The following is a 27,997-nucleotide window of genomic DNA, read 5'->3' on the forward strand; positions in this document are numbered from 1 at the left end:
TACATTCCCAGTTTATTAGTGTAGTTGCATTTTCTTGAAGGTAATGGAGAGTTTGGCGAGTGCCTTCAGCTGCTCTCTTAAATCGGAGGTCTTGGCCCTTGCGTCAGCTTCCATCAACAGCAGTCTCGTTGCGTTAATATCAGATATTTTTGATCTGTCGTAGTTTACGCATGATTTCACATTGTAGCCGACAAAGTTTGCACAATCATAACCATTGAAGGTTCAATTGAACGTCAGAAAACCAACTTCATATGGCGATAGGTATGTCGGATGTTGGTAGTTGCATAATAGACAATATCACGACTTTAAACACTTAACAGATGACTAGATCTGTTTCGGACCATCCTCGACCTGGCCGACCTAGTAAAACGACGATACGACAGGACCATTATATTATAACAAATTCAACACATCAATGTTTTCTTTCTGCATTTAAAACTGCTTATGAACTTTATAGAGCTACTAGGCTTCGCGTCAAACTGCTTAATCGTCTCCACGCAGCGAGTTTAAACGGTAGACGCCCAACAGCCCCTGTTCCGTTACCATCGGTTTAATTGTCTCATTTCTGCTGTAACACTACGTCGGTGGAACCAAAGACAATGGAATTAAGCAGTTTTACAGACGAGTCGCGCTTCAACGTCCAGCATGCTGACGGAAGATGGCTTGAAAGGATATGACGTCACAAGCGAGATGACGCTGCATTATCCAACGCGATCTGTACAACGGCGGAAGTGTGATGATATGGGAAGGAATCAGAGAGGAAAGACTAATTTAACGACTGTCCAAGGAACATAACTAATTATGACTAATTGTACACTAATTGTGTACTTATGTGTCAACGTACGACGGCATAATTCCAGCAGGAACCTGCTTGTCCGCTAGTGCACGCCTCACACAAACTGTTTAACGGCAGAATAATGTTCATACACATGTCTGACCTGCAAGATCACCGGATTTATCTCAAATCGGACACATGTGGGATGTTCTTGGAAGACGTGTTTGACAACGTCATGATATTACGGAACTCTAGTGTGCCCTTCACCAAGAATGGAAAAGGATTTCCATAACCGACATCAGATATCAGGTCAGCAGCACGAGATGACGCTGTACAGCTGAACTTACAGCAAATGAATGACATACTCGCTCTTAACGTTTTGTGTACTTTCAGTGGTATTGCCCCTGTCTAGCAAGGCGTTATTTTACAATTAAGTGTCAGTAGCTACCGTATGGAAAGTGCCCGGATTCGATTCCCTTGACAAAATAATTCTTACTGATGAAAATGAATTCATTTCTACCGGTGCATGAATTTTGCTACAAGAGCCGTTTCTTGTCCCCTATTGGATGTTGTTATTTTCGAATACTGTCTATTTTCATGATGGCCTCAAAGACCTAATCCTACTTTTGTTGGAGGTTCAACTGCATGTTTTATCGCTTTCTCTATAACATTTAAGCGATCTTTATTGTCTTTTCGGGATGAAATGTCGAAAGGACGTGATTTAAGCTTTGTTAATTTTTGTCTTTTCTTGCCGAAAAGATGCAAATTAATGTAGCTAATTAGCGTGTATTTACTTCATCGTTTTAAGTATGTGAACTGATATGAGCAGGAATTTGTTGTATATCATTGGGTTCTTTATATTCCTATTATTAAGTTTTTTGAAAATCAAAGCATTTTCAAAATATACGCGTCATTAACCGACTTTTAGTTTCTATGAATCAAAAATTTCTTACCATTCGATAATACCAAGTATCCACACAACCTATATAAACCTGATTTACAGACACTTCAGCAACAATGACCTTTTGACCCTTCCTATTTAATTTGCTTTTGTCTTAAGCAGACCAAAGTTTCTTTGATCTTAGGAAAGTGCATTGATATATGTTTCTGACAGTAAATTATGCTCTTGCAAAATTTCCAACTTTGCGGCGAGGGCGTGTATTTGTTAAGTGTTTGTGTATAATGACCTGATCTCGGGGCCTGTCCACGAGCATTGTCTACCAGTTCCAATCTCGAAGGATTGTACGAAAGATACCTACGAGGGTAGCACATTGCAATACTATTTTGAAATTTAATATAGTATTGTCAAATATCTAACCTAAATCATACAGCTGTTCCTGCATTCTAAAACAACCAACATTGTCACGTTCCCTTTAACATATTCATATCAAAAGTTTATGTCATTTGTCTTATCTATACCTGTCACGATAAACATGTGGTTCAGCTGACACGAGCTTTATTTCCTGTCGGCGATTAATGCGACGAAGGGACCAAATTGTACACTTCAGCATTATGTATTTTTCTTTGTGACGTTTTCACCTCTTTGACAACAAGTGCAAATATTTGTAGACGTAAAGTATATGAACAAAAGACAACGCTAAACAATATTCCGACGGAACTGTTTGAACGAGGAATGCTTTATTGAAATTTTGGTATGAACATGAGTACAACATGGACAAATATCAATTATTTTGTTCTCTTCTATATTAGATGGCATTGTTGTGAGTCTGATTTTGTTATCGAATCATATCAAGATCGTATGTACAATTTTAAAAGCAGATTTCGCCTTTGTAGCAAATGATTTGTCATGTTTTCATTTATCATTATAGTTATCAATGATATCATGATGTAACATTTTGTTTAGTTAAACAACCGGTCCAGATTTAATGATCAACACGTTATGACGTCACCTCCGGTATTGCAGTCAACCAATTACTGTAAAATAAAATATATCCTCTGTCATCTTGCTGCCATCGCATTGAAGTTTTTCTTCCGTGGTCAGTAAGCCTTATCAGATAAAACGATAAAGGACTAATATAAAACATACCGAGGTAACAGAACACCGATGAACCATATCGTCACCACGATACATATGTAATAATAATAATAATTCTATGAATATATGCACATAGGATATTCACAAGGTAGTTACGATGAATTACAAATGATTTACCAGCAAAGCGAGTACTAGTGTCTAAACGAGTGAAAAAAATATTGTAAATTCTTCCATACTTGGAGAAACGGTTTTTCTTTTTAACGTTAGATCATTGTTTCCATGTACTATAAGAAGAAATTTGAATATATAATATTAAAAAAGCTTTATGTTAAAAAGGCGAGGAATTTTTGCAGAAGTGATGCTATCATTTTGCAGAAGTAATATTTGACTCCAAGGACTATTGACACATTCCGTACATTTTCTATCGCTTGAAAGAATAGACAAAGAAAAAAGTTTCAAGATGAAGTGTTAAACAAGTTATCATTACTTTCACCTATACGATAGCTCAGCCGAGGTGCGTGGTACGACGCCCTCTACCCGTTGCAGTTCGTGTTGCTAAGGAAGCTGAGAAACGGAACGGCCTGTGCTAACGTGGTTGTGTTCTTGGGCAAAGCAAATAGTCGTACTTGTCCTGTATGACTTACGCTATTCATGATATCCGCGACAAGATAAAATGTTTAGTATCTAATATTGCTGTTGAGAATGTAGATTTCGGTACTCCCTTTCAATTTCAATACGTTATCGAAAACTGAAAGGGCTAGGCCATGGGAAATACGAATGTTTTAGTTATACCATCTCATCTACCCTGCCAAAATCCCATGCAATGAATGCTATTTCACAGGTTAAAATATAAAAGTACATGAAGGGTCTTTATTTATTTCGGTTTGAGGTGTGATTTATGAAATGAGCCCAAGAGCTTTTGATTGAATTTTGGACACGATCGATGTGTGCGTGATTCTCATGAAAGTAGCTGCATTTCTGTTGAATTGTGTTGATAGGAAATAGGTCATGCCCAAAGCCGCTGTAGATTAAATGCAAGGAAACTGGTATTTTCGTTAACCTAAACATCTTGAGAAAATCGGAATGAATCCATTATTACAAAAACTCATTTCGAATCGTCCCTAAACAAAATTTAGAAAAATAAAGATGAAATTCTGTATACTGACCAGATCAAGGCTTAATCGAAGACTAATGGCATAATCGGTCAGCTGGGCAAACACTTTAAGGATATGACCTTAGTGACAGTTAAACAGGTATCAAGGACTTTTAAATCCACGATGAAATAATTTTCGCCAAATAAGCCGGTAGCATATATCAGATTTACATCACTTCAGACATTTTAGAAAACATTCATTATAACCATATTGTGTTATATGATATAATTATTTCAATTTAGGAAAATTAATATTCCTATAGTCAGCACAGGTATGTCAATGGGAAACTGGCACAGGTTAATAAAGACTGTGGTTTTAGGTCCTCTCAATGATTAAAGTGACGTTGTTTGTGTTTTACATGCTTGTTAGCTAGCCTTGATGTCCTGCAGATAAACATGTTGACATTAACTTTCTTGGATTGACAGAACTTATGGCAGGTGTCGTTGTTGAAGTAGACGATCATTACTCCTTGTACTATTTCAGGAGTTTCCGTGTAAATAATTATTTGTTCATATTTTGACCTAGTTTTATTGAATAAGAATTTGGGTAATGATTATGTTGATATATTGGTATTTTGTTGTTTTTTTTTCATTTGAGAACATGGCATTACTTAATTGGATTGACCAAACTTCACATACATGGTGCGTGGAATTGAGGAAGGGGAAGGTCACCTTTCTAGGAAATTGTTCCTTTATTTCTAACTCTTTCGTCGATGTTGAGTTTGCTGTAAAATTCTGTTGAAATTTCGATATTTTCATAGTTGTTTCGAATGAAATTCGTGCTTCGAAAGAAAAAATGTCGGATGAATTTCCAGATAAAGTTATCCAAAGTCCTATAGAGTTGTACCGTCAAGATATTTTTCTGTCGAATAAACCGGAGCTATCGTTATACTGCTATTAACGAATTCCTTGTGTTAATTACGATATATAAGTGTTCTAATTTATCTTAATACGTACATGTTCATTGTATTAACAAATAATACTTAAATGTTCATTTGATTTGAATACATACCTGATCTTTGCATACGGTAAAGAACACTATGACTTACCTGTACCACTACCTAAAGCCAACCAGTGGTGTCCACCTGTTTTGCAAATATCACAAAATGGTTATGAAATGCATGTTCAACAGAAACAACAAAGAAAATACAAACATGTCGACAGAATCATAATCCTAACTATATTATGTAGCATTCAATACAACTAGCGCGAAAAAACCACGGAGATTGCTGAAGAAAATACGACCAAGCATCTTTTTTAATTGAGACATATTGATTGAGATACAGAACAATGATTCAAACTTATAACTTATCTTAGAGGTCTGGTCAGAATCTAGGACACTCTTTGACCCATTTCATTATACGAGATTTGGCGAATAGGTCATATTGTTATTTCATATGTAAATACATTTAAACCCTAAGGAACCTTTTTATGTAACCTGTCGTCCAGCACATCACGTCGAACACTAACAACTAGTACACGAGTTAAACAGTCGATTGATGGTGTAAATGACCTCAGATGTTGATAGGACGTTAAACAATGTATAAACAATTTCATAGTATAGATGACATATGGTATTCTTATGTCTAAATCTGATGCCAGCTTTTCGGGATATGGATAATGGAAGTTCTTACTTTTTGTCGTTGACTTCATTGTAGAAGTCATCGTCGTCGACGATGTTGTCGACGTTTTGGTGGTTGATGGTGTTGATGTTAATGTGGTTGTTGCTGCTACTGATGTCGATGACGTTATATCTAAAACAATGATTAATTTGAAAATTTGAAATGATACCGCCTTACAAACTTTTCTATAGTTTTGCTAGTTTCAAATATTGCACCAAAATGAATAGCAGCTTTTCGTACAAATCTAGTACAAGAGTAGAACTACCACCAAAATCGTCAACAATTTAATACATATATCCACATGATGAATTAACATTACATGTAGATATGAACATACGTTCTCACCTTGACAAATAACTCCAGCGTCCTCTGTATGGTCACAGTCACCATGACCATAAGGCACAGAGTTACACTGACCGAGATTAGTCTCTTGTCCACTACACTGGGTCTCGTCCAGCCAGATAGGTCCCTGACCACTACCATACCTAGCCTTGGACGTGTGGGTTGCGTAGTGACTAAAGTAGCAAATAATCAGAAAATTACCAATACAAGACATATACATGGACAGATCGTGGGTGAATTGAAGTCATATATGAGTAAACAATTGTCACTATTGTATATCCTTCGACGTGTATTTTGGCGATGATTACATTAACACTTCGTCGCAATCGCTGATTTGTATATAATAATCAATACACTGCTCATTATATTACTATTCTGTCCTCGACGTGACATCCATTACACAGTTTTATACCAAACTTTAGTTTATCTGACCTAGCGGAGAAGTGGTTGACTGATGGTTCACTTTTATTGTGACGTCAGAACGTGTTATATACCATGCCACGTCAGCAATTAAAGAAAGTGAAAGTAAAAGAATATTGCCAATTAAAATGTTCTAATAATAAATGTTGTCGAGAATGTTTGACTAAGTATTTAAGACACGTGATAAACAAACTCATCAATTTGTTTCCATTGGACATAAGATTTTTTTATCTTTCAAAGTATGAGAAAGTAACTAGTAATTGGGATGCTAGTTGGTACCGAGCCTATCCTTCAACGTATGGGCAACTAAGTAGTTATATAGTAATCGGGATGTTAGTTGATACTGAACCTATCCTTTAAAGTATGGTAACTTAGTTATTATATAGTAATCTTGACCGATGACCACCATGTGTAAACGTGATGCAAAAATAACATGTAACTCTTTCGAATATTTTAATGAAATATCGTTGTCACAATCTTTGCATTTCAACAGTGGTTTCGTATGAACTTTGACTTTTCAACCTCGACAATGACCCCAAGAAGCTAATCTGGTAAGGAACTCGACGATGCGATACTACGTTGTGAACATGAACAAAATCTGTTTTGTGGTTCGAGATATACTTTGTACACTGGCTTCATTCCACGGACGCATATACAAAGTAATAACCATCATACTTTAAACAACATTATGGCGCTACATAATCCGATACGTCCGAAAAAAATCGGGAGAAAATACCAACATGGCAACATAATCATAATTTAAACTCAAATTCCATAAAACTAAGGCAAATAATGAACAAAAGTAAGATTTACACAGAGATTCCTGAAAAAAGTACAAGGAGAATAACACCAGATGTTCCGGAATAGCAGGCGTCTTCTCATTCATCGACGGCAACCGCAATGTTAAACTTAGTCAATGTAAGTAAGTAATGTCACGTTCACAAATGACTAATTATAAAACGACGGAATCAACAGGTTAACTAACGAGCATCAAGCATCACGTTTCATATCAAACAAAGAAATAGAATATTTCTCAATCAGATCACTGTGGGGACATTTTCCCCATAATTTTCATCAACCAGCATCTTTTGAACCCTCGTGTTACGAGTTTGTCAGTCAGCTGACTATTTCTTGCACGAAAATCCGACAAAGTCTATATCCATTTCGTTTCGTTCATTTAACATCATTAAAGAAAAACATGACTTTTCATGCGACAAACCCTTATTGAAAATGAAACAAACAATACAATATGAAACAAACTTACGAACTGTAACCAAGCATGCCACAGACAACTTTCGCATCATCATCGTCCCAATTATCGTCGCACACAGTCCCCCAAACGCCATTGTATTTGACCTCCACCCGTCCTTCACGGGCATTCGGCCCGTTTACCAGGCGGACCTTCAAAGATGCTTCAAGATCAAATGACATCATTAATACAATTCAATATCAAACATGAAATGTGAGCGCCATGCCGCTTATAAGTCGATAACGTTTTTGTTCTATAATATTACATTGCTCAGATTTAACGAAACAATTGTGTTCGGACCCATCATTCCTGTTTGTTTCACTGGGAATATTTGAATTGTATACAACTCCATTGTATGCTAAAAACGCATGGCCACGTATCGAGTGTCCGGAAGAATGATGGTATTTCGAATTCTTAGTGTATCTGAGGGTCCTTATTGAACCAGAAAATCGGTTATGGCCAGAAAACGTCGAGTGATACACATCTGTAGTCAGCATTCCGTTCCGGTCGAATGTGCGGATTCGTGTTTTTTAATTTGGAATCGTACTTTTGATTTCTGACAGATCATGTGGACAGTCGGTTTCCACTATTGTTAATAACTTTGATCATCCATTTCGAAAGGCGTTATAGAGTAATACCGAACGTAATCCTCTGAAATAGTACTGAAATGACGGAATACAAGACAATAACAAAATAATGGGTTTTTTTTGACAACATTTGATTCACTTTTTTCTTGCCTTTAGTTTTAACACGAAAGCGCAATAGTTCAAACATTATCGTGCAGACCAATTTCACATTATGTCCTAATAACATATCCCGCCAAGCATAGTTTGTTGTACAGTTAATCTTCTGAATTCCATATAAGGTCATTACATCATTTACAATATGATATAAAATGAAAGCGTAAGTCTAGGTTTGTGAGTAGTAATGTCTTATCCGAAGGAGTAACACCACAGAAAGTACATTTTGCATTCAAATGGAATAAGATGATAAAGGGGGAGTGCCAGTTTGGGCCTTCTGGTGGCCATGACGAATACTTTTTATTTTTTGTCTATTAAAAACTTGAGGTCAGGCGGTAATGACATGACATTAATCTAAGGTCAACTCAAAGCTGTTCAGTTGTTATAGGAGGGACAAGTGGGGGATCAAATTCATCATTATTGCAATAATTATCAAATTAAGATATTTATTTTTAGTTTTTTTTATCTTAAATGTCATTTGATGATATATTTCAAAACCTTCATTAGAAAAAAATGACCAAAAATACGCCATTGTTGAAAAGTAGTACACGGTAATTAAGTGCCCTAATTACTAATTAAGTCACACTTGAGCACCGTTTTTTGTCTTAATGCATCAATAAACAATACGTTCATCATGTGCAGTGTATTTATTTGAAATATTTTTGCAAAATGGATGATATTAAAATAGAAAAAAAATCAATTTAGCACTGGGTTTCACAGGATCATAAATGACCTTTGTCTATGACTTAGGGGATTGTATTTTTGTTTACTGCTTTAGTAAGGGGAATGGTGGTGTTGTGATATTCATTTAGGAGTCACTGTTGCTGTCACAATCTGACCAGTTCTCTACCGTCATTGCGTTATCAACACATCTAAGGAAACTTATTTCCGTGCATGGTTTCACCATTTTACTTTTTCATCTCTGGACTTTCCACAAACAAAACATCGCGATTCAGTAAGCGTAGCTCGTGGAATATCAAGTTTGTTTTTTTATTAGAGTCAGGTGTCTCATTCTGATGGTCTAAACCACTGTTAGAATGCTCTACTGGTTCATATTGTTTGTAGAATCTCCCTCTGCATTTCGCACATATAGGGTCACCTAAACATAAATCTTTATTGATGTTATCTTTCAAGAAAGACAGAACAGCTGCCTGATTCAGACAATATATTCTGACTTTATAATCTGCTTTGCAGCAAGCACACTGCTTTTTGTACTGGCATTTGACAAAAATAACAGAAAATTAATAAAAACTAAACAAAATACTATAATACTATCAAATATATGTCACACTTCTATGAATGAAATTATACTTAACGGTTTAGTGATACACAAGATATGTGCATAAGTCAATGTATGTATGACCTGCACAGAACAAAGTATACTTATATATCTGGATATACCATGTGTTACATACACTGCATTGTAGATTACTGAAGTTTGCTAGTGTTTGAAACAAGACCATTAACAAGGTACACATCAGGGAGATGTCATGATGTCATACTATTTTGTGTAGTGTCAAACCATCTTATGATAAAGCTCAAGAATACAACTAATGCACGGAAGAATTATTATGCTGTGAAATTTATTTGAAATAATTTTTCATACAGTATAATTCAATATTCATTTTCATTAACCGGAATAAGATAGTGACTGGTGCTCTTGCACTTGAAATTGTACCTAGTCTATTTAAATGGCATGCCTCTCTTACCCTGACTGTAACTTCTTCATTGCTCTAATTCATGCAAAAATATTTCAAATAAATACACTGCACGTGATAAACGTATTGTTTATATATACATTAAGACAAAAAACGGTGCTCAAGTGTGACTTAATCAGTAATTAGGGCACTTAATAACAGTGTCCTACTTTTCAACTACAGTCATTTTTTCTAATGAAGGTTTTGAAATATATCATCAAATGACATTTAAGGAGGTAAGGAAATGCGACCATTCATGGACACGCTTAGTTAACGTAATATATAACACGAATAAGAATGGAAATACCTCGAGGAACTACTGTAGATGCTGCTGTTGTCGTTGAGGTTGTCGTGGGCAAAGCTGTTTAATAGTTAAATATAGCTATGATTAAATACCGATCATATCTTTTCATTTCCGATAGAAAATTGACCATTACAGTTTATATAACAAATGTTTATAAAAAAAAACCTAAACTTTACTCATTTGTAATTTGTTGCGTCATTACATAAAAAAAACATCAAAAAGTCTAAATGAACCGCGAATGTAATTCTTCTAATTTTATCAGTATTTTTTTTTTACATTTATAAAACAGTCTTTTCTTACACCGCTAGATAGGTAAATCAGATGTGATATTACAATATGACGTCGATTTTTCATTTTATGACACGATAACATAAAAAAATTAGCCAGTCAAAATGATTGTTTAATAGAGGAATGAATTATAAAATTTTGTAATGGTTTTGTTCAACACACCGTCGGTCATATTTGAACAACATATACAAGATGGCAAATACCTTGACATATAACTCCAGCGTCCTCCGTGTGGTCACAGTCACCGTGGCCATAAGGCTCAGAGGTACACTGACCGAGGTTAGTCTCCTGTCCACTACACTGGGTCTCGTCCAGCCAGATAGGTCCCTGACCACTACCATACCTAGCCTTGGACGTGTGGGTTGCATGCAAACTAAACGACAAACGTTGTAGGCAGCGCATTGTTATATATTTAAATATTGAAGCTGGCACAGTTTCATTCACGACATACTTATTAAGAAAATTTGAAATATTGAAAAGGCGTTCACCTGGAGTATCCTAGCATACCACAGACCACTCTAGCGTCATCATCATCCCAATTATCGTCACACACAGTTCCCCATCTACCGTCATGGTAAACTTCCAGGCGACCTTCTAAGGCACTTGGACCGTTGACGAGACGCACCTGTAGTTTTTCTGTTCAAACAAGTTTGTTTGAGTTTTAAGGTATAACATAAGTTTGATAAAGGATGTAAATGGATGTAAAAGGTTGTACTAGTGTTATAAAGTCCTGTTTAGCGTGCTGTGATATTAACCGAAGTTTGATTTGACTGACCTGGTGGTGTGGTGGTTACCACGGGCGTTGTTGTTGGTAACTGCACAGTCGGTGAAGAGAAAGAATTTATGCCTGCAAGAAAATATGACACAATTCAAAATATTTTTTTAACACATAAAACACAATTCTAATATGCATCCTTGTAACCACACACGATATCGAGTCACCATTCCGACTATATGGGTTTTCCCGTCTTTTACAGACATTCAACCAAGAATCATTGATATAAACTGACGACTTGTTTCGCAATTGTTATGAATTACATTAAATTTACGCGTGTCGATATAACAGATTAATGACCAAGTATTCACGAGGTTTTGGTTATCTATGACATCACAATATTGGAAACATTACACATTAACATTAACTCCTGCGACGAAAATCGAATTAAATGAAAAGACTTGGATACCAAAACAGCTTAGTATAAAACCTAAAATACGGCACTCACCGTTACAACAATTATTTTCGCATCGTACACTATCCGCCAAAACCCACATTTTCTGCAAACAATCCATATTCAAACACTTATTCTAGGAACTAAATGAATGTTTTGTTGATATGAAATAATATAGTTTTATAAGTCATAACAATAGATTCATCAACACAAAAACAATCTATGGAACAGAAATGAAAAAGGCCACAGGGGCGGGAATTCGTGCCAAGTCCATGTGAAAAAGGCTGATATCAAAGGAAGGAAAACAGATATTATTATCAGAACGACATAGCGGTGAACCATTTTTCTGCCTTATGTGGTACAGATGTGGTACAGATCTATATGGGAAAATGCAGTAGGAATTTCCCAAAGAAGTAATTAAATAACATGAGAATCCAGATTCGTTAACAATATAGAAAACACCAAAGAGCTGAGAAATTACGGACTGCGACTGTGCATGCATTGAAGAACTTGTTCTTATAAATAAAATGGTGACTCAAGTGAATTGGTGGCGACCAAAACTAGAGCATTAGCTACAAATAAGGAGTTGTCAAATTGTATTGGGACAATCAGACGACTTGAGAAGGAAGGACAACATAGTAAAGTGTATGGAGTAGCGAAACAATTGTCATAGGAATGATTGTGAAATTACAAATGTTTTAAATACAGCATCATGAATAAAGTTATGGTTGTCAGAACAATTACATTTGACAGCAACAAAGTGTTGAGTTACTAATACGGCTGTTCACACAAACTGCTTTTATCGTTAGAAAACATGTTACTGCCTTGTTTCGGAATGTTCCCTGTTAATGGATATTGGGCACTATTTGATTCTCCTCCTCGATATTTAGAAAGGAAAAAAACTATTGAGATAACATCTAAATGTCTGTGTATACAGCAGGTCTATTCAACATTTTATCTTGATGTCCCCATAAAACAAAGGAACGTGAAGATGAGGCTCAATGGGCATGCATCGCTCACCTGCTAATCAATGTTCATCACAAATATACTGCGAGGAAACAGAAACGCAATTAGGAATTTCCAGGTCAACTACGGGAAATAGAAAAGGGTTTTAGAATGTAATTATGGTGTAACTAGAAGATAGTTGACCACTCTGTCATCTACGAGAATTTCATTCGCGTACGTTAAGTAAACCTTTCAACTTTGACGTTGATTCAAGAGTACCCCACTCAAAATGAAGTGCGTTCTGAACTCATCAATATCGTGTGTGCCCCCCGCGAGCTGCAGTAACTGCAAAAACTCTTTTGAGCATTGAATTGATCGGGGTATTAACCCTCCACATTGGTATACAATTCCATTCCTCATCCAGCGCCAACGCCAACTGAGCTTCGTTGATTGGAGGATTCGGCCTACGTCTTATCCTTTTGTCCAACTCGTCCCATAAATGTTCTATTGGGGAGCGGTCAAGGCTGTATGGGGGCCAGTCTAGGGTGGGGACATTGTTTGCTGCGATATAACCACGGTAAACCCTCGCTTTATGCGGCCGGGCGTTGTCCTGCTGAAACGTCAGTTGACGCTGCTGTACTAGAGGAACAACATGCGGCGCTAGGACTTGATCTCTATAGCGGACGGCCATGAGATTTCCCTGAATAACGACCAGAGGAGTCTTGATACCATGCGCAATCCCTCAACATACCATGACCGATCCTCCTCCAAAGCGGCCATTCTCTATCACGCAAGAATCTGCATAGCGCTCGTTGGTACGTCTATAGACACGACGTCGGCCGTCTGCCCGGTAAAGCGAAAACCTGGACTCATCTGAGAACAGGACCCTTCTCCAACGTTGCATACGGAATGTGCGTTCAGCCATTGCATTCGTCTGGCACGTTGCCGCGCATTAAGCTGTGGTCCAACATATGGCCACCGTGATCTTAGACCGAAGGCACGCAGTCGAGTACGCACAGTCTTTGGATCAATTGGAACATGATGACGCCCAATTGTGTTCCTTGCTGTTTCCGTGGCCGTCAGAAAGCGATCGCGTATGTGCTAAAGTCGCATTGCCCTATCCGGCCGACGCGTCGTCACACGAGTTCGATTGCTTCGGAGACGGTCTGCAACCCTTCCAGTGGCATGCAGTCTTCGGATGAGACGGCAAATGTTCGATGGATGGACTCCAAATTGATTAGCGACCTGATTTTGCGGGGTACCTTGCATAAGAACTGCAATGGCACGACCCCTGTCAACTTCGGACTGTCGTCGCATTTTTTATGGTGAACTGCTTGAAATGTGGGAAATCAAGACGGATATATCTGAAGATTCGCACACACAGATTTTAAACCAGTGCGCAGTTTAGTTATTCATTAGTGATTTTAACACGGTACCATAGGGACCTAACTCAAATGCACACATCTGTCAAGTTTCAAGGGTGTGCGTCAAAGATTTAATTTACAATATTCTGCTAATTGCGCTTCTTTTTTCCTCTCAGTATACATGTACAACATTTATCTTCAATGTTGGCACATCCAATCTATTTCAATCAATAGCCGGAACAAACTTAAGCTTTTTACACTCAACTCATAACAATAACAGCTATATACTGGATAACATGTATTTTTTTCGAAATTTGTTAGCTTTGTTCTATGAACAGCCTACTGTCAAACATCCTGCTTTTCGGACTTTTGGTTAACCAGACGTTTTTGACAAATTAGACCCCTATGACCCGGAATATGGTTTAGGGCTGTTTGTTTTTGCCAACTGTAATTGGCTAATCCGATTTTGAATTTGAGTTTGAATCATCCGAGTGACCTACCAGCCAAATGTTATGGGTCTATGACAAAGCTTTATCAGATGAAGTCGTTTAAAGTTTCTGACAAATTTGATCCATGTGACTATTAATATAGGTCATGGATGCTTAATCATCCCATGAACCTACCAGCCAAATATCATACCTTCAGGCCTTTCTGCTAGTCAGAATAAGTCTTTTTTCGACACATTGGACGACTGCAACCTTGAATATAAGTCAAAGTACATCATATGATTTCTTTCCGCAAGCTTTATTGGGCTTTAATCCAGGCATCTACCAGTGAAATAACATGCTTTAAGTTCTTTCATTGGTTAGAAGAGGCCGTTAAGATACTTAACAAATTTGACCCTTGTGACCTTGAATATTGGTCAAAGTCATTTCTTTTCGCATCTTTGTTTGGCTTCACAACAGGAACCTGCACACAACTCTAGGTCTGTTTATTATTGAGAAGCCGTTATAAGAAAGTTGATGCCGGACGGACGACGGACAGACAAACGCCATGCCACTGCATAAACTCACTAGCCTTCATATAAATTTTTTAATAAGATACAATTTGTAAATGTTGTTTCCTTCTATTTTTTGGTACGAATAAAATAGCAAATATAGAAATAAAAAATGAAGAGTTGTGTCTATTTAGGACTTAAATATTCAGTAGAACCTTTTTATCTCGAATCAGATAACCCTATTAGACATTAAGTATTATGTCAGTCCCGGCAAAACCCCACATCTAACATTCGAACTCACTTACATCAACTACGCAGTTCTCCCATGATCCAGAAGACTTTTAGAAAACGAGGTTGGTCTGTACGTCATTTTGATTAAACCGCGCAATTTTTCAACATTTGAATAAATAATTTTACAGTAATCTGCCCAATGTAGCCACGTACCTTTGTGTGTTTGTAACGCACCCTCATATAAGTTTGACCGAAGATTATATATGTTTCTCCTAAAAATGGAACGCATTCAGGCTCCAGGTAATCACAGTGATATGGAGAGTATTCTATATGGATACACATATACCAGTCGTTGTTGGCATGATTGTGGTGGTTATGATGGTTATGTGTAGACTGGGAATTGTAGAGTATCGGACATGCGAGGCACTGACTTCCTGATCCTGATCGTTCATGGTTCTCACGTGTAAAGGCTAACCTGTCCTGGCTAGCAGTGCATATGTGAAGGAGAAAAAGCCAGCAGACCACGATCTCAAAACAAAATAAACGTCTCCGTCACATCAAGGTGTTCATGTATTAACGACATTCATGACCGGACAGAACATATTATTAAAATATTCGTTACCAAGGAGTAATGAGCTATGCGTAACCACTCTGTGCACTCTACCCTTTTTTCTGGAAGAGATGTAAATTGAATATGTACCACCCCGAAATAATCGCATTTCAAAATATAGAAATTTACAAGAAAAGCATGATTAAATATTGTTAACCAAAAGTAAGGATATGCTAATAAAATTCAATTATCTCCACCGAATCTTACAACAAGCAGAACAAACATATAAATTGTCATTAGAATGTAAACATGCACAACAAAAATACATTAAAACTTGAAATTATTGTTTTACAGATAAGACACCTATTGTTTAAAAACTTTCGAATATTTTGCAAGAAGACAAATAAGGGTCAACTAGGCTTTACACGCAACTGGGTTGGATAAAAACTTCTATTTGTTTTTGCTATGTCAAGTCAGAGACATCATCTTCAGAGCACGAAAATATAATTTAACTACAAAACGCAGATGTAATGTAAAATATTTATTTCATCAAATCCATATTAAATAAGTATTTCCATTGAGAATTCAACGAATACCAAAAAAATGTTATTTCCTTATAGCGAAAAAGAACTTTGCGTCTCCCCATGTGTAAATATGAAACACTGTGGTCATGAAATTCCCAATTTTGGTTAAGCATATTAAGGTCCTTACATCTATTATAAGTGTTTAATTATACCTCATTTGGGTCCCCAGCATCAGTCCTTGAGGATCAGTCATGGGCAATATGTGCACCGTCATCTTATACTTATACAAATTAAATTTTAATAATCATGCTCAAAAATGCAACTTCTTTTATATTCTATAGTAAACTGTACCTCATCTCCTTTTGCTATGAAAAATTTCTGCGAGATTTCATTACATTTATTTCAGTGGTTTTTGAGAAGAGATTGAAAATGTAAATAATTTACTGACGCGTATTTTGGGGAAAAAACATATGCTTATGAAAATCTGTTAAAAATGTGATATCTCACATGCTTTCTTTTAAATGTAAAATTGTAACTTTTTACAGTGAATGTCTATGTAATATTTTTGGCGAAAAAACCGAAATATTAGAAACATTTCTCGATTTTAAACTAGTAAAGGGTTTAAAGAGTACTTACCATTGTCAGTCCTCGGTCAATAAGGGTTTGGACTTTTCCAGAGATAAGTGCGTGACCTTATTCAGATACATGCACCTAACTAATGTTATTGACGAGATCTGACCCATAATAGGTAACACAGTCACAGTTACACACTACTCAAATGTAGTTATCTCCAACCATTCTTCAAGTTTGGAATACATATCAAATCCTTATGTTTCGTCTCTTTTTCTTTATTTATTTTAAAAGGAATTGTTAAGGATGCAACACCGAATATCTTTTTTATATATATTGAATTTTAACTTTATGTTCCGTCTTTTTGGAGAATTCTATTTAAAAATGTTGAACATATTAGATATGAGTTTAAAAACAGGGAAAGACTTATACAGAACACTTTACCATTTGTGAACCTGAGGAGATACAGCATATCATTTAAATCAATTTGCATGCATAATTCAGTGATAATGATATGTTAGCCCATAAGTAGTGTAAGTTGGGGACACAAACGCTTCTATCGAAGGACATATTTTCCATTCAATTCTTAGAGAATCTAGTCGAGAAAACGTTTGAAAGTTATCGGGTTGTTTGCTTTGTTATTGAACTGAAAGATTTTGTTTAAAAAAATGAAAAAAGGGTGTTGTTTTATCCATGTTAATGTCATCATGGCGTTTCCCAACGTTCTACGAGGACAGAAAACTGGCATGTCAGATAAGGCAGTGAGGCATTTTACATTAACGCTTAATGTTTCATAAACGGGAAAATTTCCAACTCTGTCAGTGATATAGAGTTAGGTGTTTACGAGGTCCGATAACATGCCTGAATGTTTTATCATTGTTGACCGATGTTCTGATTTAGTGACATTACTTACTTAGACCTAGAAAAAGAAGACGCGTGTCCTCCCGTCATTCACTTTGAGTAACTATTTTGTTAACTTGTCACTATCCTCTTGGTGCTTCTTATACAGATATAATTGTCTTCATTAAAAGCTCCAAAAATTCATTCTATTATATATCTTGGCACTGGTGAATTTTAAACAGAAATTTTAAATTCAATTTCGATCGAAATCCCTTCATAAATTCTATACCCAAACTGCCAAACTTTGTAGGACATGCATTATAGAGTTTATTGTGAGGGAACAGATTCTTTGCTTCTCATATTCTTACCCTCATATTCTCGTGTGACACTTAATCGTACAGAATGATGTATGCACACCACAAACGGGTGTAAAATATTTCCCTGTATAGAGTGAAATGTAAAACCTATGGCTATCATGAAATAAGAGAAAATACGCAAATTAGGGGAATTAAGACAAATAATTTTGAAATTCTTACTTCTCAATATGCAGATGACACATTTCTTGCACTTGATGGGTCAGAAATGTCACTCCACAAATCTATTAATAATTAAATAATTTTGCAGATATTTCGGTTTAAAACAAAGACAAAACTCATATAATTTGGATTGGAAGTAAAAAATATAGTGAAGACACCATGCTCCCAGAATTTCATCTTCAATGGGGAAAAACTAAATTTACATTATTAGGTATTGATTTTGATGTAAACCTTGATAAAATTTCAAAGCATAACTTTGATAAGAAAATTGTAAAATTACAAAGTTTGATCAATATGTGGAAAAAACGAAAACTAACTCCTATCGGTAAAGTTCACATTATCAAGTCGCTTATGATATCCCAATTCAACCATTTATTCATTTCACTCCCGAACCCAACTGATAAGATAATAAAAGAAATCAATAGTTTGTTATTTGAATTTTTATGGGATAGTAAAACAGATAAAAGTAAAAGAAATATTGTGGTTCAAGATTATACTGATGGAGGCCTAAAATTTCTCAATTTGAATAGTTTTATTAACTCTCTAAAATTAAGTTGGGTTAAAAGATTATACAATACTGATAGGAAATGGAAGTCTATTCTAAAATAGAATGTTGATATTGATATTCTGATGAATATTGGTGGTGAATATATCTTGAAATGTAATAACACTTATACAAATAATTTTTGGAAGATGTCTTTAAAATTTGGTACAAATTATTTTATTGCAAAGAATTAAAAGAACAAGATAAACATTTTTGACAACAAACTTGTGGCATAATAAGAATATTACTGTTGAGGTAAGCCAATCTTCTATAAATCCTGGTATAGATCAGGAATACGTATTATTGCAGATCTTCTTAAAAGTTTTGATAACTTTTGTTTTTACACATTCGAAGAACTTGCAGAAAAATATCAGATCAATACAAATTTTCTTCAAGCACAAGGATTAATTACTGCAGTTCGCAGGTAAATGCCAGTCCCTCTGCCCATTGAAATCGTCCTTGTTTATCGTCCTTTCATACCTGTCATTAAACATCTCTTTTTGCAAAATAATAGAGGCTCTTAAATATTCTACAACGTACTCATTCATACAGACACCATAGCCACTGGCAAGATCATATGGAATGAGTAATTTAACTTCACTGAAGATGGTGTAATATCTATAAAATTCTATTTAATATAACTAAAAACACAAAGCTTCAATGGCTCCAATATCGTGTATCACACCACATTCTAACCACTAATTCAAAATTGTTTAAATCAGGTCTAGTTATCAATACAATTTTACTTTTTGTAACTCAAATAGAGAAACCATTGTTCCTCTAATGTGGGCATGCCATGAGGGACAACACTTTTTACAAAATTTTGAGACACTTCTAAATGCACTATACATACCATTTGCAATCAATAAACAATCCTTTTTATTTGGCCGTATAAACGATAGAAATGTCTACTGTATCACTGACAATATTAGTATTCTAATGATAAAACAGTTTTCAGTTTTGTACGTTTATGTTATGTCATTCTCTCTGTTATCTATATGTATAAAAATTTGGAAAAAATAAAAAAAATTGCAAATATATATATATATATTCTGATCGAAGGAACATTGAACATGAATGGTTGAACAATAATTGTAGACTGTAGCTTGAAAAAATACGATGACATCATTGCAAATAAAAGTTAATTGAAATATCAATTTTGATTGTGCACGTTAAACTTGTTCCTAGATATGTTCACAATGACGCATTATTGTACTTTGTCCATTTTTATGCTAAGAGCATTTTCAATGCTCTTCAGCATGTTGCTGTCGCCCCTGGCCCTGAGTATCAGTACTTCGTTTTCATTGGTTCATAAATCGAAAGTTTACTCCTACTCCATCTGCCGGACATTACCGTAATCATTGGATTATCGCCCCTACAAGTTGCTGATCCTAGTCATTAAATGAAACAACCTTATCGACATTTTCTTCATTACTTGTACATCAAGAAAACGTTTTGTGTTGTGTATTAATGATAATCAGACATCGAAATTTGTAAATACAGTGATGAAGACTCACGTTTTATGGTGGTAAATTTTGCGAGGCGATGCCAATATGGCGGCTTAACTTTCTTTCCCGCGCGATGCATTGTGGGTGTCATATATCTTTCTTTTTTTTTCTTTTTCGAAAATTTTCATCCCGTTTAATACTGTTGAAAACTTTTGAAAATACTGAAATATGTAGTTGAAAATAAGAATGAAACTAAAATAAGAGTGATTTAGAGTAGCATAAAATTTTGACGGAATTGCTGCTGGACCCTGAAAGAAGACGGCGGCAGAAAGAAGATGGCAGGTATTTGATGCAAGTAAGTATAACTATATATATATAAGCTGAATTTAAAGTCAATACTTAAACTGAACTAGCAATTGCATTTTTTGCAAAATACTCATTTGAAATGAGCTATCGCATGTATTGAATTTATGCTCGACGGCGACGCGCAAGCTGGGCACTGCCGCCATGGCACTTTTTTCAAAATATTTTCAAGACTTTTCCTTTGAAGCAGTATGCATTTGAAAAATGTTATGTAAGCATTTGTTGCTTCCGTAAAGTATTTCAGTGTTTTGAAATAAATTTAATTTTGAATGATCGTGAGTGGCCCAACAGATCGGAAATTAAACAGAAAAAAACTTATCCGTAATATTGTACTGTACTACTTACGCTACCGTGAATAAATCTAGGAATCTATCTGTGTAATATATCGATTTTACTTTAAAATATCGGTCACTGTCCGTGCTATTGTAGATCTAGCTCTTTCAAATTTCTGATCGGAGATAATTTATAAGTACCCCAAGTCCAGGGTATGAAATCGTACGGGAACTCTACAGCTATGCCAATTGAAGTTTATATATATAGTTTTAGCTTAAATTTAGTTTTTGTCTTTCTGACATGATGTCTCATTGATTCTGTTGAAGAGTGATGCATGTGAAAAAATCACATTGAAACTTTAAGAAACTCAAGTGACCGGAAGTACAACAATAAGATGTTGATAATCAATGAAATTGATTAATTGAGAGGACATTGTCTGTACAGATAACCAGGCTTTGTAGTGGTTTGTTCAGAACTGTAGTTCTGGTTAAGTAACCATTAATTATGTCCTTTCAGCTATAATGACGTACATTTTTGAAATACCTCTACTGTAGCTAAATGTGGCATTTGTAATAGACATAGCCAAAGTTAATTTTGTGATAGATGTAGCCAAAGTTAATTTTAGGATCAGTTAGGACAGCTACTGTTTGTAACAGGCATGGGTTCAATTACATGATGATGTAATTAATTAAATTACAATTACATTATGAAAATGGCATTGCCACTACAGGTATTTTCAAAATAATTAAATAACCATTACATGACGGTCCAATGTAATTAATTAAATTATACATTACTTTTCAAGTCAAAATGATTTTTTTTGAAATACAAATGTCAAAATAAATTATCATACTGCACAGATTTATCACACAAATTTAATTTTATGATTCAATCTCTGTATGACCATGGTCAAGATATTATCATTTTGCTAGCTGTCCATCGCTTAATAATTTGACAGTCCTGAACGTCAAAGTAATTAATTACAGTATATTTAATATAGACTCCTATTGGGAAGACTATAAGCTTATACAGAAGTGTGTATTTTTTGCACATAATCATAGCAATAATGAAATATAGTTATTTATTTCCCTTACTCTCTTTCAGCAAGTGAATGTCCCTGAAGAAATGAAATCTGGAATGGTAGAAGGTATCTCTATTGACTCTTCTAAGTTGGAATTGGCCATGGTGACCAACAATGGATTTGAGGACCTTATGGTGGAGAAAAACGTCCTTCTTTCCGGCCTCCAATTAGATGTTGAAGATGATTAATCACTTGAGGAGATGCTAACAACCATGTTGCCTTTTAATGTCACAGTACTCTCTAAAGGCGGAAATATATTTACCATCACAAAAGAAGAATCAACAAATGGCGGAAACTAAAAAAATGTGGAAAAGATCATTGTATACTGCATTTGTAGTAAATTTGTATACAATCTTCAATTTACTTGAGTTGAAAGATTCACTAGTTATACCAAGTTTGTGTAGAAAGGATCACTGTATACTGAGTTTGTAGTGTACATAGAAAGGTTTACTTATTTGTTTTTTTTTTCTGAGTTTAGTGTATACGATATATAAAAAAACTTTTTGTAGAAAAGATCACCGCATACTGAGTTTGTTGTTTACAAATGTGTAGAAAAGATCGCTGTATACAGAGTTTATAGTTTACAATTGTCTAGAAAAATCACTGTATACTGAACATAATATGACTTCTGTTTAAAACTTTCATTTAAACTTAGGCATGTATTTTTTTATGTATCTTAAAAGTCTACCTACAGCAATTTTGTGTATGCAATCTTGTACTAGGATATTGACATGACAAGATTACATTGCTGATCAAAGCATGGAAAGAATACTGTATCTAAAAACTTAATAAAACAAGATATAAGCATCTGTATCATGTTTTTTTATTATTATTATTATTTTTCCATAATGTCTGTCCACATGGAATTTGTAAGCACTCTTGTGCGTTCTTATACCACCAAAAGGGTGAGTAAACTGGAATCAGGTTGTCTATCCGTCCATCCATCTGTTTGTCTGTCTGTAGACACATCTTGTCTGGACAACTCCAATGAAACTTTTCAGTAATATTCGGGACAATGTGTAGATGTACATGCACCATTTTCCCATCGAAATATTCATTGCCATGGCAACTGGTCAATATAGACGGGTTTTGCTCGTCGGTCAACTTCTAAACCTGTGGACCAATTTCAACAAAACTTTGCAGGAATGTAGGGGAACGTGCACATGCCGCTGTGTTTCAGAGGATGTTTCTGTGCAAAAGGTCACCATGGGGAGATAGCTAAGGCTGTGGGTGTTGGGGGTATTAGTTATCATTTGGATTACAGTTTCAGTTATCCCTGGGCAATGTGCAGAGGATATAGTAATGATTTTGAGGATTGAATGTAGAGGTCACAGTACTTGCATAAGTACTATATGATTACCTTGTAAACGCATTGAGACTAAGACAGTATACCTTAATCAAATTTGGAACATGTATCCCTTATGGGAAGTCGGTTTCTTTAGAACTTCAGGGTCAGATGTCGAAGATCAAGGTCACAGTCAAAAAACGGATAGATGCATGGGGGTGTTCTTTGCATTACCCTCATTTTTCTATCAAATTTCACAACCTAAAAGATATTCACATCTTGCAAATTTCAAGGTTCAAGGTCACTGTTAGTATGTAAAAATTATAATACAAGAGGAATAAAATATCTTGCGACAAGTTTTAGAGAACAAAGAATATATAAACATGTCAACAGAATTGTAGAACCAGTAAAACAAGTGTAAAATTGAAACAAAGGCAATATCTACTCGAAGATTCCCTGAAAAAGTACAAGGAGAATAAGACCAGGTGTTCCGAAAGAACAGGCATCTTTTATTTTAAGATATGGTGACATATCATGTTTGTTTTAGAAAATTGGCACTCTTATGCAGTCATTTACAGAAAATCTGGAAAATGAAGCTGCCCAATATTTGTATGTAGCATGTTATTTGCATGATGGTCTAACTAATGGTCTTAAACCAATAAGATACGCAGTCTTTAAAGTGATAATATGGTGTCCAAGATCAACATTTCCTACAATGTATCCAAAGAAATGGACAACTTCCCTATCATTGCATCTTGGAGCCTACTTGGGACATGTATTACATAAGTAATACTACTATGCTTGTTATTTCTGATATCTGCTGGTCATTTTATGGGCTGTAATGATTTACTGCTTGCATATAGTTGGTTTCAGTATATAGCAAGCTAATAACAAAGAATTTGTTTTTTTAATGGTCTTAGCATACCAGTACTTTCAGTACTTTGATTCTATTTGAAACGTTCCATAAATCACACTGATTTATTAAGTTTAAGACCAAATGTCCACCAGTAAATAAATCTTTCCTTTTTTCTCTTTGGAACACTCCATATATCATATTGGTTTATGACCGTTAGGAATAAGTTTCTATCTGTTACGTAATCTATCTTGACAATTCTGTCGTTGGAACACTCATATTAATTAATTACCTTTAGCACTAAATGTCCATCTGTTGATAAATCTACAATGCCTATTCTGTCTTTGGAACACTCCATACATTATATTGATTTATCACCGTTAGGGTTTAAAGTCCACGGGTAAATTAATACTTAAGCCAATTCCTTTCACCTGACATCATATTTTGATAAAAAGTGCTGATATACACAAATAGATTTTATCAATTAACATGCTGTGGTCATGTTGGCATTTGCCTTGCTAAATACAGCTTTCGCTCTCACTAAAAGACAAAGATGTATCTTATTAATGCAAATAAAATAGCTATTAATACGATCGGCACATCAAACATCCACATGTAAGATTTATATAAACAAACAAAATGCAAAATAATGGACAACAAAGTACGGTACATAATTAGATTTGGGTTTCGCTGGAGATTTTATTATTCCGGATATTTGTACCACGCATGAAGGGCACAAGCTTATCACGACTCTGTTTCCTGACCACACCAGGACTTCGCATCTTCGTTGGTCTCACCGGGACCGTATCTGATTTACATACTTGCGCCTTGAAATGGAGGATGGCCCGAGACAATCTTGGTATGTCAGCAGAAATGATTATCATAATGCACGTGCAAAGCATGACAGTACCGACAAACCCGAAAGCTTTAGCTGATATGCGAAGGTCAATTGCACTCTCCTTTCGTCGTCTAGTCGAAGAAAGTCCCGTTTTATTCACAGTCAGCAATTTCTTCAGCTCTTTTACCTGTCTTTCTAACATTTGTTTTTGAATTGGGTCACTAGTGTTGACGGGTACAACAGCTGCGTCACAACTGTACGTACACATACCCACTACATATGTATATGGTCCTGTAATATCAAATCATCGGCTGTAAGCGACAAATTCAAGAGCAGACATTAATATACAGAAACAAAACCATTAGTTTCACTTGTAATCGATAGAAGGCGTTTGGAATGTTTTTCAAAAGAACGTTGACAAGGCGGCAATCGAAAACGGAAAAACAGAATAGCTTCAAAAAATTCTTTTTAAAGAAATGTTCATCATCATGTTTGTATAATCGGCATTATTTTCTCATTTCTTTTCTTATATTTTGTTGTCTTTACTTAAGCTTTGAATATAAGGTTTTAAGTATAGATAGAATGCAGGGATTGTATCATAAAACAATGGCCGATTTTAGGTTATTTATTATTTAACGGGCTTAGTGATTAATGGATTCAACCATATATAGATATATGGGATGTTTACATTTTACCTGAAGGTGTAGAATTTAGGGCAGAGGTTTGGTTCTGAACCCAAATCAAAGGCCTCGATTCTGACCTAAATTATTCACCCAAGAGAAGGATATCTATTACCGCATATACCTAAATATGGTTTTCTTTTTTTTTCTATCACCTCTTAAATGAATATTTGGTCAACACGATGTTGATGAAGTAAGTGCAGAGTATAATACAGCGCAATTCATATGTGACATACTGATATACTCTAAGCCCTAAGCCATATATCATAAGAAAAAGTACGGTACACATATGTATGAGTATACCTCAAATTAAAAGAAAAGAAAAACACCGCAATTTCTTCATCAAGCACATGTGTAATAATTCTATTTATGAGATGGGGTCAGTTACCGAAGACAAGATGGCAATGAGTAGATAAGCAATGATATGAAAAGACTTTTGATTTTGACGTCATAATGTAAAGCTGTCATCTCATTGTGAACTCATGATAAGAAAGGTCACCTAATGATAGATATATCAGACATGTGATGTGTGTATTCCATATCATCAGAGATTGGCCAAATACTGTTTTCTACTTTATTATAAAATTGTGATTCTTGCCCATCACGAATCCTTCTTTCAGGGAAAATGAGCTGCTAATAGGCATAAATATAAGATAACAGTAAATGTTGTCAACTGACGGACAAACTCGTAATACATGGTTACAAAAGATACAATATGATGAAAGTAACGGGGAAGTGCAGAGGTGTCCGTATAACTATTTCTTTTGTTTTGCCCCAGTTTCATTGACTTTGAGTTTGATTATTGTTATGTTGACATGTTGGTATTTTAAAGTGATGATGTGAATCCTGTCACACTATTTGCAAAGGCTTACGTATATTCTTCCGTGAACAGTTTGGGTACACTGTCACTAAAGCTTGTTCTGAATAACGTACATTCTTAATACCGGAGATGAATATTCAATATCGTCAAACAAATTTTAAGAAATTGTTTTGAGAGGTATAAGGTAATGCAGATATTATGAATATGTTTCATTATTATTATCTTCATTTCGATCATAAACACTGACATGCCATTTTGTTTTCTTGTCACTCTGATAAATTTCAGGACGTGGCATATTTTTGATTTTTAATAACAGAAATGGATATCTTTAATAATATAGCAAATTAAACATCAAAGTTTATCATAATTTTCTTTATTATTATTATCAAAATTGCTTTAGTTTTATACTTCCACGCTATATTTACTGATGTTCCACGGTAATATAGTAGAAAGTAGTAAATATCAAGGTCATCATTACATCCATTGTCTTCTATAACATTTTGCTGAACACCATTTATCATATGCACGTTGAAGTTGTTCCGAATGATCAAGGTATATGTATATACATACTATCGTATGTAATATTTACTTACTATACAAAGTGGATGAGCCAGGGGCATATGACGTCTTCGAAAAGTGTCCAACAGAGGTTGGAGCTAGAATGTCTGTTCCAGTTGTCATTGTTCCACTGACCACGGAAGACGCAGGATAGTTGGTGATATTTGGGCTTGACGTTGATATTGCGGGTGTTATGTGTGTAACCTATAACAAGCTGGTCATGTTATTAACTCAACAGAAATCCTCTGCATGATTTATATTTGCAACAATACGATAGATTGTGATCAAAATTCTCAGTTTGCAAAGAGAAACTGCACCTGGTAACAATAATTGTGAATACCAAACATCCTGACGGGACAATCTCAGGACAAGCCAAGATTATTTAACGTTTATTGTATCACATTTAAGTACATTCCTAAATCTAATGGTATCGATATATGGCATCAGTTGATGTGAAAAGGTGTGATGCTGATAAAAAGTTGATTATGACTTACCATTTTCAGTTTCTTGTAATCAAACTCTGCCTTGCTAAAGTTAACATGCTTATATCTGTCCACTTCTGTTGAAACGTTACTCCACTTTAAACGCAACAAATGGTATTCTATGTTGGGGTCAAAGTTTCGAACATAAGTAAACCAGTCTGATGGAACTTGTTCACAGTCATTCAATCCAATCATGATCAAGTAATCCTGAGATCGAGACTGCCGCAATAACATCATATGATAGGGACTCTTTGTTGAAGCAGGTGGAGACATAACCATCTGAACTGACAAGGGCAATGGGGTTAGTTGCAACATACCACGGGCCTTATGAATGCTTTCTCCAAAACATAACACAGTGACAGAATCATTGCTTGTTACGTAGGTATCGTATAGCGATCCCATAACAACGACCATCTGTAAGGCGTTTGTCATCGTATATGTCTGATTGACCTTCGTCATATTCCGAGGCACTGTTTCTATTATTGATGTACTCGGTCTGTTAAGGGTGAGTATACGTACA

The 27,997-nt window shown here is 35.4% G+C and overlaps 1 protein-coding gene across 1 annotated transcript; it reads right to left on the reverse strand.

Annotated features, from left to right (window-relative positions):
• Positions 1-828: 828 nt before the first annotated feature.
• On the reverse strand, positions 829-27,909 carry LOC132563729 (uncharacterized). The gene is made up of 14 exons (XM_060228515.1): positions 27,490-27,909; positions 27,031-27,199; positions 24,921-25,228; positions 15,446-15,760; positions 11,792-11,861; positions 11,362-11,433; positions 11,075-11,222; positions 10,790-10,959; positions 10,302-10,355; positions 7,573-7,720; positions 5,892-6,061; positions 5,559-5,678; positions 4,974-5,009; positions 829-899 (listed from the first exon to the last, which is right to left on the reverse strand). Exons 1-14 carry the CDS (start codon positions 27,907-27,909, stop codon positions 829-831), a joined length of 2,271 nt encoding a protein of 756 aa, XP_060084498.1.
• Positions 27,910-27,997: the final 88 nt, after the last annotated feature.

The sequence above is a fragment of the Ylistrum balloti genome, unplaced genomic scaffold (genome assembly GCF_031769215.1).
Source record: "Ylistrum balloti isolate Yb309-2 unplaced genomic scaffold, AGI_CSIRO_Ybal_v1 Utg369570, whole genome shotgun sequence".
Lineage (NCBI taxonomy): Eukaryota > Metazoa > Mollusca > Bivalvia > Pectinida > Pectinidae > Ylistrum > Ylistrum balloti.

Coding starts and splice junctions, on each gene's coding strand:
- LOC132563729 (XM_060228515.1), bottom strand. CDS start 27,909: ATGACAAACGCCTTACAGATGGTCGTTGTTATGGGATCGCTATACGAT. Junction 7,721..10,301: donor ATCTACAGTAGTTCCTCGAG/GTATTTCCATTC, acceptor TTGATCTTGAAG/CATCTTTGAAGGTCCGCCTG. Junction 5,679..5,891: donor CGCTGGAGTTATTTGTCAAG/GTGAGAACGTAT, acceptor TCATTGTTTTAG/ATATAACGTCATCGACATCA.